This window comes from Opisthocomus hoazin, chromosome 4, assembly GCF_030867145.1.
Source record: "Opisthocomus hoazin isolate bOpiHoa1 chromosome 4, bOpiHoa1.hap1, whole genome shotgun sequence".
In the NCBI taxonomy this organism is placed as follows: domain Eukaryota; kingdom Metazoa; phylum Chordata; class Aves; order Opisthocomiformes; family Opisthocomidae; genus Opisthocomus; species Opisthocomus hoazin.
The window spans coordinates 33398370-33412638 of NC_134417.1; the positions used below are offsets into that span (position 1 = coordinate 33398370).

A 14269-nucleotide genomic window follows, 5' to 3' on the forward strand; every position below is an offset into this window, starting at 1 on the left:
AGTTTAGGTCCTATGTCCAGGACTGACTTACCTTAGCACAAGCTTTCATTTACAGCAACCTGAGTGCAGTGTCTCCTACATTATATAGTACAAAAGACGACAAAACCACTTATTCAGCCACTGCAAACATTTCTAAGAAGGACATTTTCAAAGACATAAGCTTAATTTGAATCACACCTGAGAGAGCTGGATAATCATAAAACAGCAGTTGCTATAGAAGAAACCCTCAGAATAAACCTCTGCAGCAAGAATGCACCAGGTGTATCCCCAACAGGTACAACTTCGTACAGAAACCTCAGTCATTGCTGACAGTTCTTCAAAATTATCCACTCAACACCCAGTGGCAGCCAAATGCCAACAGACATCAAGTTTACGGCACTCACAATTACTCGCAATTACTGACCCCTGCATCTCAATAAAGATGGAGTAGAGTCAAAGTAGGAACAGTGAAGGGCAACCAAAACATCAGGCAGACAGAGCAGCTACTATACAACAGGCTAAAAAGGCTAGAAGTCTTCAGTTTGGAGATCAGAAGTTTGAAAGGGCACAAGACCATGGTTTACAAAACAAGGAGGATGACTGAAAAGATGAACAATCACCAAAAGCCACACTTGATCACTATGCGGCACTTGAAAGTGATAGAAAACAAGTTTAAGGCAGATCAAGAACATGTTTACATATCTGGTAGCGGACTTCTGGAACTTGCTGCCACAGGAGGCTGTTGGAAGCAGGTAACAACAGCAGGTTCAAGAATGAATTAGACAAACCCACCGACAACAGGTCCATAAATAAAAACTAAAAGGACTGGGCATGGACATACTTCTGCAACAACATTCCTGTCGTAAGAGTTCTGGATGCTGGCAACAAACGGCAAGAGATGGGCAGGGTTGTACCATGATTCTGAAAAACATCTCCTCTTGCCACCGAAGACAGACATAGACTAAGTGGACCACCAACCTAATGCCACACTTGAGATAAGGACTGAGATTACTGAGAACCTCCCAGACAAGAAATTCAAATGGACTTGAAGGACATTCAGAAAGGTGTCTACTGACTACAAGGACTCAAAAAACAAACAAAAACCAAAAAAAAAACCCCAACAAAACAAACCCCAAAGGCACTAAAAGTAGTAATCTTCTCACTGCAGAGCAGTCTTGTTAATAGTTAATGGAGCCTAGAGCACAACTCATTCTGCAGTAAAAATCTAGAACAGGTCAGATGAGTCAAGCTGGTACGACTATTTCTCTCCACCGACTACAGAGAAACTGAGAAGCATTGGCCCAGCTAACTATCTGTTTAGACACAGTAGAGATAAATGAAGTCGGGCAGAATCAATCCTACCTAAGTGTGTGACAGAGGGCTAAAAAGGCAACGATGAGCAGCGATGCAGTAGAGTGAAGGATATCAGCAGAAGAGGCAAGATGGTTCCCAAGGGAGACAGCCAGTGATGCTGTTACGAAAACGAAGAACAAACGTATGGAGAAAGAAACGGAACAAAAGAGAAAGACGAAGAAACAAGAAGTGGTGTCACGATCAGTAGGAGTTTTGTAAATGGCTGGAGTCAAAAGAACCAATGCATACAAATCTCAGGCTTCCCTTCTCCCAGAGATGAACTAATTCCTAGAGAACGAGCTTTCATTTTTGTGGGAAATTCTTCCAGGCCTAAGTACAAAGAAACTCAAGAGTGATGACCACCAGGCAGACGTGTCAACCACGGAGCAGATCTGATTTCAGAATTTAAGGTGATGTCTACAAAGGAAGCTGAAGATTCCTGAACTTTCTTCATGATTCATAAAAGATCGACACTGCTAAAAAGCGATGCACTTCGAAGTCAGAGTAGTGAACAACAGACACTGCACACAGGTAACACATTCTAATCTCTGCTAAAATCGAGAGTTTTTACAGTTCTCCATGCAGTCACTACAGATTGCCGCTTTAATGATTGCTGGTACGAAGCTATTTCAGGAACATCTGAGGCCAATAACAGGTTAAAAGGAACTCTGCCAAAAATCAAAGTTACACCCCATTTTACACAACCATTACCAGAATCCATATTCTATCCCAATCTTGCTTTGTGCAATGGTTCGTTTTCTTCTTTTTGCTAGAAAATGTCATACTGTCTATAGACAAAAAGGTCAGCAAAGGGTTTAAACAACTTCCTGTTGCCGAGATTCAACCCTAATCAACACAAAATTAAGTCTCGAACTACAATCATGGGGTAAAATCAAGCAAGCCAGTTATATGGCTAAATGACCACAGTGTTGCAGAAGACCTGACCTGCTCCTTGTATTGTGACCTCTCCAACCATTTCAGTTGTCTCCTCCTCTTACATTTCTCATGCTTTTCCAAATAGAATAAAGCCATTCACCAAATAACTATAACCAACAGAAACTTTCTCCATGCAGTCCCATCCAAGTCAGAAGTCTATAAGATGACGAAATAAAATACAGTCCACTGGAGATAATGCTTCTTGGAAGAGTGGGCTTTCAGGTGGATTGGTGAGTGTACGATGCTGTATCTGCACAGCCAGCTTTCTATGCAGCGTGACACTGCAGAGCAAAAACTCTGAATGAGAAAAAAAAAAAAAAACCAAACCAAAAAAAACCCCAAACAGTAGTAACACAGTGATGTGAGTTGTTTCAAGCCTACTATCAACATTTAAGAATTACCTAGTCCTCACAAATTAAAATCAGTGAGAGGAAAAAGATCAGCAAACTAGACATGATATCAGGAAGCATTCGCCCTCCTCTAGTGTAAAACTGGCAGCAACCAACCACAGCCTTCTTTTGGTGGGATACTTGCATTTAGAGCAGCTTCTCCACATTTCTCAATTGCAGCTAGACCCTGATTATGAATGTGGGTTTCCAAAAGTTTTTTCAGCTCTCCAAGGCCGTCCTGGATTCGAGATACAAGGTTATACATGCGTCCCAAGTCTGGAAAAAAAAAAAAAAAAGGGAAAGCCATCATCTCCCATTAGTACTACCTTTGACTCCAATTTCTCATTTACAAGTTACCAACAGGAGTTAAACATTCATCATCAAGAAAAACATACGTGCAACTGCTCCTGTAAAAAGCCAGAAACTACAGCAGAATTTACACAGTATAGCAAATCTTTGCACTAACCTGGAAAGCTGAGACTAGTTAAAGAGAAAAGAACCTCTTAAACCTTAAGATCTGTTCCACCTTCCCTATGCTACAGAAGTCTGAACAAGTAAAAAAAACCAGCTTACAGAAACACATTTACTTCTGATTTCTAGTTTTCATAAATTTAAAGAGGTGCAATGATTTAAAAATGAAGTTAAAACTCTCTTATTTAGACAAAGTTTTGAAGTATTACCATGTATGAGGACTGTCATTAGTGTTACTCCTGGCCAAGAAGGCCAATGGGATCCTGGGGTGCATCAAGAGGAGTGTGGCCAGCAGGTCAAGGGAGGTTCTCCTCCCTCTCTACACTGCCCTAGTGAGGCCCCATCTGGAGTACTGTGTCCAGTTCTGGGCTCCCCAGTTCAAGAAAGATGAAGAGCTACTGGAGAGAGTCCAGTGGAGGGCTACGAGGATGATGAGGGGACTGGAGCATCTCTCCTACGAGGAGAGGCTGAGGGAGCTGGGCCTGTTCAGTCTGGAGAAGAGAAGGCTGAGAGGGGACCTAATATATGCTTACAAATATCTGCAGGGTGGGTGTCAGGAGGATGGGGCCAAGCTCTTTTCAGTGGTGCCCAGCGACAGGACAAGGGGCAACGGGCACAAACTGAAGCAGAGGAAGTTCCAGCTGAACATGAGGAAGAACTTCTTCCCTCTGAGGGTGACGGAGCACTGGCACAGGCTGCCCAGGGAGGTTGTGGAGTCTCCTTTTCTGGAGATATTCAAGACCCGCCTGGACAAGGTCCTGTGCAGCCTGCTGTGGGTGACCCTACTTCGGCAGGGGGGTTGGACTGGGTGACCCACAGAGGTCCCTTCCAACCCCTGCCATTCTGTGTGATTCTGTGATTTGAAATGCAAACATTTTTTCTCTCTGAAAACCATATTTGCAATCCGATGTTAAACTCTCATAACAACATAAGAATGCTGTTCTTTTACCTACAGAATTTTTCAGAAAGGTAGGAAAATAATGCCACGCACAGATACAATGCAGCAGGTCTGCTGCTGGACCCACCCACAAACAACGGTTGACAGGTTGGTCTATCAGGATGTTTGTACTTGGAGAAACATGGAAGAGATGCTACCAAGCCTCAAGGAAGATTTACACAGTAACTCCACCTAAGTCATCACAGCCTGCTCCCAATAAACATAATTATTTCTTACAGGCATCATACTGATGTGAATAGGGAGCACATGAAAAATGTGCCCTGCAACCTTTGTAACTGGTTGCACGATGCAATTAAAAAGTTACAGAACACCCCAACAGGAGTGGCCTGCAGTACAATACGCTGAATGTACTTCACACGGGAGGACCTCCTAGCCAGTGTGTTGTCAAGAGCAAAGCAATATGGATTTCAGTCCGGAGCAAGATTTTACTACAAGTTTTTGACTGTCTGTAACAGCCTATTTTTGTATATTACAAATTTGGAAGAGAACTGATTATACTGATTAAAGAATGAATTCTCAAAGAATCTTTCAAAATAAACGTTTCTAATCTTGAGACTTCATGAAACTTGAAAAGGGCCAGGGAGCTACTGTAATTTGCACAGGTGAAGCCCAGTAAAAGAGAACGAAGTATGAAGGAAAAAGCCAGGCATTTTAAAATGCCTCATTGGTCTTAGAAATAACCCAAATTTCAGTAAAACCAAAGACATAATGAGATGGTGCCCAAGACACGAGGCACTACTCCTTTTTTACCCTGACAAACCTATGGCATTGTGTCACTACGGTAAGTGATGGTATTAAAGGCTCACATAACCCATGAGCTTGATAAAGTAAGGGGAAAAAAGAAGAGGCTGGGAAGGCTTCCCAAGTCCAGAAAAATTTTCTTGATTATGCTATTTCTGTTGTCAGGAGACATTTATCAAGTCATTCTATAGTCAATACATCTGTATCAAAATCTCTTCTAATTACAGAGTAAATACATTTATTTACAAACATAAATAACATCTGACTCTTAAATACTGGTACAGAATAGAAATCTTCTGTTTACATTTGAAACAGGTAACTTCTGACCTACTAATTACACGGAATTGCCTTTTTCTATTTTGAAGCATCTCTTAGTTATCAACATGATAATTACAGCAATTACTCATAGCTGCTCTTTAAGAGACAGAGTCATAGCTGCAATTCACAACTCAAACGAACAGTATCAACAGTAACCTCATCATAGCATCTCGACAACTCTGTCGATTTCTTAGAAGCAGTATTGCAGCTATAGAGCCTTACCTTGATTTCCTACATAGATTTAATTAATTCCCCGGTTGGAAAAATCAGAAACACCATTCATCCTTATAATCGGCACGATGCACAGGAATTATCTGGCTCTAGTTCTGACTACTTTGTGCTAAGCATTAACTCCTGAAGAAACTTGTAAAAACCAATACAACTGTCAATTGCTTAAAAGTACCTAAGCTCTTTGCTAATCTTTACTTATTTCAGATGAGCCGCTGAAGAAGCCTTTATGCCACCAATGGCAGTTAAGACTCATTTTCACAGCTAAAAATTGTCTCATCAATTAATATTTGCACCCTGTCCTTGTGCTCTATATGCAGTTTTGTATATTTTATACACTATATTTTAGAAGCTCCCTATTTGCTTTTACTCCTCTGTTAACATTTCCTATACGTACTTCTAGTCATCTTGGATTTTAAAATTCTCACTGCTGACTCAGAAAGATCCACAGATTAAAGTGAAACAGCTGGTAAGGCTACCAGTCTGGTTTTCATCTCGCATCTCTCTCATGAAAGCTTTAGCTTCTGCTGGAAGGGAGGCTTAAGTGCTTTTGAAGCTCTTCCAGCCATGTTAAGAGAAATCAAAACTAGCGCTGTTTCGCCTTAATATTTGGGCTTGGACTAGGCTTCTTGAGGCAGTATCCTAAATGAATCCTAATTTAATCAAAAGCTGCCTGTCAATCAGTCTAGGGGCTATATTCTCTCTTATTCTAATTCCTGAACAAACCACATTTAGCCATCACCAGAATTTACATTATTCACAAATTATCAGGAAGGAGCTCTAAGCCTAAAACCAATGTTTGAATCTCCTTACCTTCATTTTTATCAGCATCCAACAAATTCTGAAACTCTGTATGAAATATCTCCAGGTGTTTTTCAATAAGCACTTGCTCACATTTTCGTGCTAACTCATCTTGCGTGCTCTCATGGAGATATACCTGAACTCTACGCTGTTCCTCAAGCAGGCGAGCTTCAGCCTACAGAACAGAGATAAACACGAAACCGGTATGCAAGGAAGAACTGAAATCGAACAGCAGAAAACAGATTGCTATTTAGTAAATTAATCTAGAAAACAAGCAAATAAAGAACAAAAATACCAAATCTCTCACTAATGTGGTATTATTATTCACCTACTTCTTCTGGAATCATAATGTGACTCCCTTCCCATACTATATACGTATGGAGTGAATGTTTATGCTGACGACAGTATTATATACTGTCAAACTGGGGAGGAGAATCACAGCAAGATTTTTGTTTCCCATTGATTCTGAATAAGAAGTTTACAGATGAAAATCTGCTGTCAGAAAAAGAGAAAGCTGCTGACATGAGATGCTGGCACTTTTAGCATCAGCAAGCTCTCCAGCTACAGAGGTAGTTTCGCTTAAAACAAACACGAATTTATTTCATGCCTCCACAAAATTAAAAGGCAGAAAACTACAATTTAACAAGTATGCCCTTGACAAATTTATTTGAACGTTCTCATCTACATTCTTACACAGAAAAGCTTCCCAATAATCTACAATCATTTAAATGATACTAGTATTTAATTTGGCCTATGAAATGCTACATATGCATATCTTCCTGGCAAACCAAAATTCTAAATGTCACTCAAGGAACAGTAGTTATGCTAAAATATGAAACTGAAGTTGTTTATATAACAATTACCTTTATTTTCTTCGCAAAAGTGTTAAAGATTCACTTTACTAGCCATCTGTAATTGCAGCACATTATTAGAGATAAAGTGCATATGTCCCCTTATCAGACAAAATTATTTAATGTCACCAAGAGAAAAAAGTCAAATTAATGCATTTCCCTAGTATTTCAGAATTTTGTTTAAGCATGAAAGACCATATTATGGACAACAACAAAAAAAACAATTTGACTGCAAGTGCACTGCATCATACACAGCCAACTTTCAATAATCTCTGCCGCTGTCAGCTTCACTCGTTGCCGTAACAGCTTTGCACTTCACTCTTGTGAAATGGTCCTGGATTAGTGGGAAACCAGTACAGGTCAAAATACGGGAAACCAAATCGACAGCTTGCGAAAGGATGTGAGCTCACGCTTCCAAGTACTTACCAGTTTCTTACCAGTAAGGAGTAACAATCAACTTCCTTAATGACAGCAAATAGCAGCAAATTAATCAGTCTCTCTCATGAATGCTGGAAACTGGAATCAGACTAGTAGGACTACTTATCTTATCTTTAACCACTTGTGTGTTTCTGCAGTTCAGGAAATTCTGCCACTTCTAATGCTGCTTCTTAAAATATCCTTAGACCTTCACTTTTAACACTAACGGTCAGCTCTCGCTTTGAGCTCCTTTATGAAAACAAAGATTCATTCTGACTCCGGATTTGCTTAGACTCTCTCACTTTTCCTGTTCTTACATTTCATTTTCCTTGTAAAGTCACATTTCAGAAACAAGGGAAAAATCATTAGTTCACACAACAGTATCTTTGGCTGTTTTAACAATAAAGATCAGAAGTTCAGTTTGAGACTTTATTTCAAGTGACAATGGTAAGGAATACTGACCTTTTTCCCTACAGTTTATCAGGCCATGCCAGCTTTACTCATGAGTTGTGGCCTGACAAGAAACATTCACAGTCCTTCTAAACTCGGTAAGTCTGGCTGTGTAACTACGTACACATATCCTAATTCTAATTAAGACTTCATTGACTGTTCTACAAGAAACACACAGAATTCTACTACATCATGGTAGCACACTGATGCGATGCTGGTGTGCACTAAGGTACTCCAACAGGCTTCTTCTTCTTTTGCAATGCTATTTATGACCAGTTGGAACTCAATCCACAGTGCTTCACTGTGAAAGTCAAGTAAGAGTACTAATAGCAGATCACTTTGTTCGTAGTTCATACCTCCAACGGCTGACTTTTAAGGCCTTCTTACCGCTAGCATGCAGTGTGACTGCTGGACATCTTACAGCTTTTCATATCAGTCTGATTTAAGGTGTTCCATAACAGAAAAGAACCCTAATTCTAGCAATACCCCAGTAATAATTATGGGGAGTACTACTTTGTTCCAGGCATTTAAGTGGCACGCCAGATTACACATACCCAAACAGAAAAAAATAATTTAAAAAATTTACAAAGCTGCCCTTGTCATGTTTAAGTAAAAAATGTTCAGAATTCCTTATGCATAATGAAGTATGATAAAACTGGAGGACAAACCTACCTGAATTTTCAATGAATAGTTCCGAAAACTTGCATGACCTCTCTCGATCTCTCCAGCAGAGCATGCAGACTATCAGACAACTCGTTCCAGTGAACCAGCTTTTAGCTTCAGTTCCTAAGCTTCCCCTTTCTGTTACGTTGCATCCCTTAGTTTGTATCATCTTGCAGACTCTGATCCTACTTACGGTAGAGTCTAAAGCACATCTTTTTCAGTTTCATCAGTTAAATCCCAGGAAATGAGCAATGGAAACAGAGTTTCTCATTCAGCTTGATTTCAATGCATGCGTGTTATCTGCAGTGAGATGCCAAGACAGCCCAGACAGCTTGTATACACCTCTAGTGCAGGAATTCGAGCAGAGACTTAGGGCTATGCACTTTCTTGCTGAAGATTCCCCCTGCCCTCTGCTAGCTTTGTATGTGTTTTCAACTTCAACATCAGCTTCAAGCAAAGTGAGTTGCTTTTTATGTGGATTTTTGAAGTCTTGAAGATTGTCTTGGGGTACTAATAAATTCTTTCTACTTGTCACTAATCTCTAGTTCTTGAAATAGCAATGACCTTCAGACAGGTTTTTGCTTACCTGTACCTAGGAAGCCTGGATGAGCCAGTCATTCAGGTCATGAATGACTGAAATTCCCTCACTCCTTTTTTATAGATTTTTTTAGAATGAAAGTAAAGACCAGAAATTGAAAGGGAGGTAGCAAAAATCATGAATTCAACAGAAAAATAAACATAAGTAGGTCTTGGAACTACTAGGCAACTATCTCAATGCACTAAAAGCAAGATTTGTTTTACTATGTTATTTCTAGGACTTCCCTCCACCACCACCACCACTTTTTGGGGGTAAATCATTGACTTTAATGCCAAGATTGAGACAGGATGTGTTCTGTGGCAACAAGAGTTACACAGAAGAAACACAAAGATATTGCAGGGAGGGATATGTATCTGCATATTACATACTCCAAAATCTACCTTTTTTTTTTTTTTCATTAAACTGAAAGGGAAAAAACAAGCAGCAACTCGGAAAGTTAGGAAACATGCTGAGAAAAAAATATAAAGCAGCACTTATCCAAGGCTGGTCATCTTCCATCTATTTCACATTCGTTAAGACTGACCCGACAACCAGGCTAGAAATCGTCAGTGTTTACCCAGCTTGCTCTTAATTGCCCTGTCTGGGATCCCCAAAACCAGAGACTATCTAAGAATCTAAATCTGCCCTCTGTTGATCAGAAGTACTGCATAGGGTTCATTATGTTAAAATATTCTGAGAGAATAAAAGCTAATTAATGATCTACTTCCTCGGCCACCTTGCTCAAGAAGGGATTTCAGTAAACGTGCCAACACACAGTTCCTTGCATAGGAACAGTGAACTCTTAGGTCTGAAGCAGAATGACTATTTTCGTGTCTTGTAGTCTAACAAAATCCAAATTTATTTTAACATTCTCTTCTGTTGTGCCCATTAAGAAAGTTTCAAACTTTCGTTGTACTTACTGAAATACACTAAGGCAACAAACTTCAGATCAGATAAACCCAGCAGCAGATCACCACAGGGGAAAAGAGCTAATTGTTTCTGTGAAATAACCAGCATTTTAAGAAACTGATAATAAAAGCCAAGAATTTCTATTACTTTACCTCTGAAAAATAATATCTGGAAAACAATCACAAAGCTTATTTAATAACTTACCTTCTTCATGTACTCTGTGACTGGGTTCTGTTGCAAGAATTCAGTACTTTCTCGTGTATAAAACCTCTCTGTGTCAGCAAGAAACTGAGATTCAAATGATTCTTTGTAGACAGTTAGTGTAGGTCCTTTTGCAAATGCATCATCTTCATTCAGCCCCAGCTCCACTATTAAAAAAAAAAAAAAGAGCAAGTAACAACAAAACTGACTTTCATGAAGCAGTCTCTCGCAAATAAACAGGTACCCTTCCAACTCGCATGAAGGTAATCAACTGGGACAGTATCAGCACCACTTTTTAACGCTACACATTTATTCTGCATTTAAAAAACAAGTAGCACAAGACATTACTCATGTAAACTGCACTTTTTGATACATTACTAAATGGGTGACAGGATCTGGAAAACTTAATTATCTCAAAAGCTAGTTCAAATACCCCTTCCATTTCTTTACCTCTTAAGAGTTCTAGATTATATGCATATATGGTTTTTTATTAATGAAACTGGTCACTAATCTGCATGGCAAAGCTCTCAATTTCATGAGAACAGGAAAAAACAATCCCATTCCACTTTGTACACTACTATGCTTCCCCCCTCACAGATTTAGCTCCTAAATAACTGATTCGTAAACAACAAACACTCCTGTCTATCAGTTGTGCTTTCAAGTTTTACAAACACGGTATAATCAACTGAAATTGTGTCAAGTGCCTCTACAAACATGAAGTTAAAATTTATTTATTTTTCAGAGAGTAGTAAAACCTTAGAGAAACCTCATTTACCGTAAGATTGTACGACTCCGCTGATCAGCCTTGTATTGATAGTTTCACCATTTCTTTCCTTTTCAATCAATTTCAACACAGCATTTGTTACCTTCGAAAAGAGGGATTAAGAGCAAGTCAGGCACAAAGCAAGCAGCTGGTAGGTCAAGCACCATCTTTAATCAGGAGTGCATTCCTGTATTTCAGTCAAGTCAAAGCCCCTGCCAACAAAACTGAAGGACACCTCAACGTATAAAATTCTGACAGACATCACAGAGTATGTTACGGCTTTAGGTTCTACAACACAATTACAGTCTGATTAGGGGTGAGCTGTGTATTTTTTTTTAAATTTCAGAAAGCACCTTCTAAACCAAACTTCTGAAATCTATCTAATATTAATACAGTCCTTTTATCATAAAGTACTGGTAAATAAGAGTGAAATCAACTCACATAAATATAACATCATGTTGTGATGGGATGTCTTGTTTTATATTGCGCTGATTCGCTGATTAAAACTCTTTGGTTGACCTGAATCTTGCAGGCATCAGTGTAAATTTAAAGATTCACAGTAACATTAGAAAAGATCAAAATCCCAGGCCTGTCACTATCTGTTCTCACACAGTCTTGATTCTCCAGCCTTAAGACACGACTGTCAGCCCGTACTCCTGCCCAGCTTGTAAACAACTGAAGCTGTTACTTGCAGAGTTCTCTCGGCAAAGGGATAACAGAGCAGCCTTCGTATCAAGGCTCAACCACACACACAGAGAAAGGCCCATTCCCCCCAGATATTTATCTTTTTAACATCACAAAGGAGAAGCAGAAGACTGCTTTCTATTTTCTGCGTCTGCCCCAGTCATCCAAATTCTCTTTGGAACAGTTACTAACAAAATATAAAATAACGCTGTAGTTATAACATATATATATACCTGCTTATTTAATGGCCTGAATAAGCAGTCCCTCCAGGTCACCAAGGCAAGCTAGAAGGAAAAGAAGGGGGATAAAAGATGGAATAAAGAAAATATTTTTATATATGTATCTATATACAGACACACATGTGTAGGGTAAGTCCTTAAGGAAAGCTGAGACAGTGTGCTAAATAATTAGAACCTTTTAAAGACTCCATTTTGGCACCCACTTTTCTCGTGCAACATGACTGTTCCACAACAAAATTACTATTTGCTTTATTACTAACCCTACCTAAGAGGTCCCCTTTTCTGACAGCGATCCACTGCCAACTGAAAACTGACAAACCCTGCAAGTTACTTTGAAAAGTAAAGATACAGCTTTTTTTGTTGGCAAGCCTCAGGCTGACACAGTCCCTTAGCACCAGGCTAGCAAAGTTAAGAGGGAGAGAAGTCAGGATACCAACTGTTTTGCTACCACATGCAGTTATTTTAGTGAAGCGGTAAAGTAACACATCACTTCCCTAATGCTTCACCAGCAAGGACAATAATTATCCTTCATAAAAAAAAAGTACTTTTAGTTGTCCGAGATAGCAGAAGTTCTGTATGTTCTTCCCTTGTTCATATTGCTTTATATTACAAAACAATTTATCAAGATCACATATCAAATTTTCAGAACTGTACCAAAATAACTTCTATTATAAACCAAATGTTGACTGAATCTTAGCAGCTTGGATGCTATAAAAACTGTAGAGATGTACTGAAGTCAACAGGAAAAAAAAAAAGCATTTACTTCTCCATTCTAAATTTGAAACCCTTGACTGAATTCAAAGTGGAATGACAAGGCCACGCTGATGCACACAGACAACAGTGGAAGCAGCAAATTTTCAGAAACAGACAAGCCTCGCCAGTCTAACACCAGTAGTCTCAACATGAACAAGGCAGATTGAACATCCCGCAGGTTTAGACCCATGGAATTTTTACAAATATACTCAGATGGGAGCATGGAAAGAGCAGAGATTTCTGCTTTGTCCACTTCTTCAAAACTGCTATGAACTTCATACGAGTTTCAAGGAGCTATCTGCAGGATGATAATGCAAACACAACAGATGGAATGGATAAATCACTCGCTTCAAAAAGCTACTCACCGAATAAATTTCATATATTCCTTTACGACCTTCATCGCACTCACGACGAACCCAGTGTCGATTGAGGTAGGCACATATCCCATTCAATACTTTGCTTGAAAACCTGTAATCTTCCCACTGTTGAGTGTAGAACTTTAACACGCTCTCATCCATCAAATCTTCACCATCCTGCAATAACAAGTTTGCCAGTACTGTTGGGTAATCTTCAGGTACAACCAAGATATACAAGGGTGTACAAATTCAACTGTGCAACAAACCTACACCACGCAATGTATTTATAGGAAACACAGCACTAATACATTTACTTCTACATTAACAAAGCACAAGGCTAGTATAACATTTAGAAATTACAACACAGTAGAAAAATGCACAGCATAGGCAAAGCCCCAGAAGACATTCCTGTCCCCCCGTGAGAGAGAGCAAGCGGGCACCACACTGGAAACAGACAGCGACACGGATGAGTGCGCCAGGTAAAACCTGCCAGTGTAAGGGCAAGGCGTTCAACACGACATTTTCCGTAAAATATACCACCCACTCCCACTGCTGCTACTGGTTGCCAACAAGGCCAAGGGGATCCTGGGGTGCATCAGGAGGAGTGTGGCCAGCAGGTCGAGGGAGGTTCTCCTTCCCCTCTGCTCTGATCTAGTGAGGCCTCATCTGGAGTACTCTGTCCAGTTCTGGGCTCCCCAGTTCAAGAAAGATGAGGAGCTACTGGAGAGAGTCCAGCAGAGGGCTACGAGGATGAGGAGGGGACTGGAGCATCTCTCCTACGAGGAGAGGCTGAGGGAGCTGGGCTTGTTCAGCCTGGAGAAGAGAAGGCTGAGAGGGGACCTTATAAATGCTTACAAATATCTGCAGAGTGGGTGTCAGGAGGATGGGGCCAGACTCTTTTCAGTGGTGCCCAGCGACAGGACAAGGGGCAACGGGCACAAACTGAAGCAGAGGAAGTTCCAGCTGAACATGAAGAAGAACTTCTTCACTCTGAGGGTGACAGAGCACTGGCCCAGGCTGCCCAGGGAGGTTGTGGAGTCTCCTTCTCTGCAGATATTCGAGACCCGCCTGGACAAGGTCCTGTGCAGCCTGCTGTGGGTGACCCTGCTTCGGCAGGGGGGTTGGACTGGATGACCCACAGAGGTCCCTTCCAACCCCGAATATTCTGTGATTCTGTGAAACGAGTAGGGATGGGATCTTCTCTACGGCCCTGTCAGGTAGTAAATGGAACC

At 40.3% G+C, this 14269-nt stretch overlaps 1 protein-coding gene across 1 annotated transcript in view; it reads right to left on the reverse strand.

Annotated features, from left to right (window-relative positions):
* CUL1 (cullin 1) overlaps positions 1-14269 on the reverse strand; it is a 55869-nt gene that overhangs the window by 12556 nt on the left and 29044 nt on the right. Inside the window, exons 4-9 of the mRNA XM_075418548.1 lie at positions 13047-13214; positions 11923-11973; positions 11018-11108; positions 10246-10409; positions 6187-6349; positions 2803-2933 (exon numbers count right to left, since the gene is read on the reverse strand). Of these exons, the coding sequence (XP_075274663.1) occupies positions 2803-2933; positions 6187-6349; positions 10246-10409; positions 11018-11108; positions 11923-11973; positions 13047-13214 (768 nt within the window). The remainder of the gene's footprint in view (positions 1-2802; positions 2934-6186; positions 6350-10245; positions 10410-11017; positions 11109-11922; positions 11974-13046; positions 13215-14269) is intronic.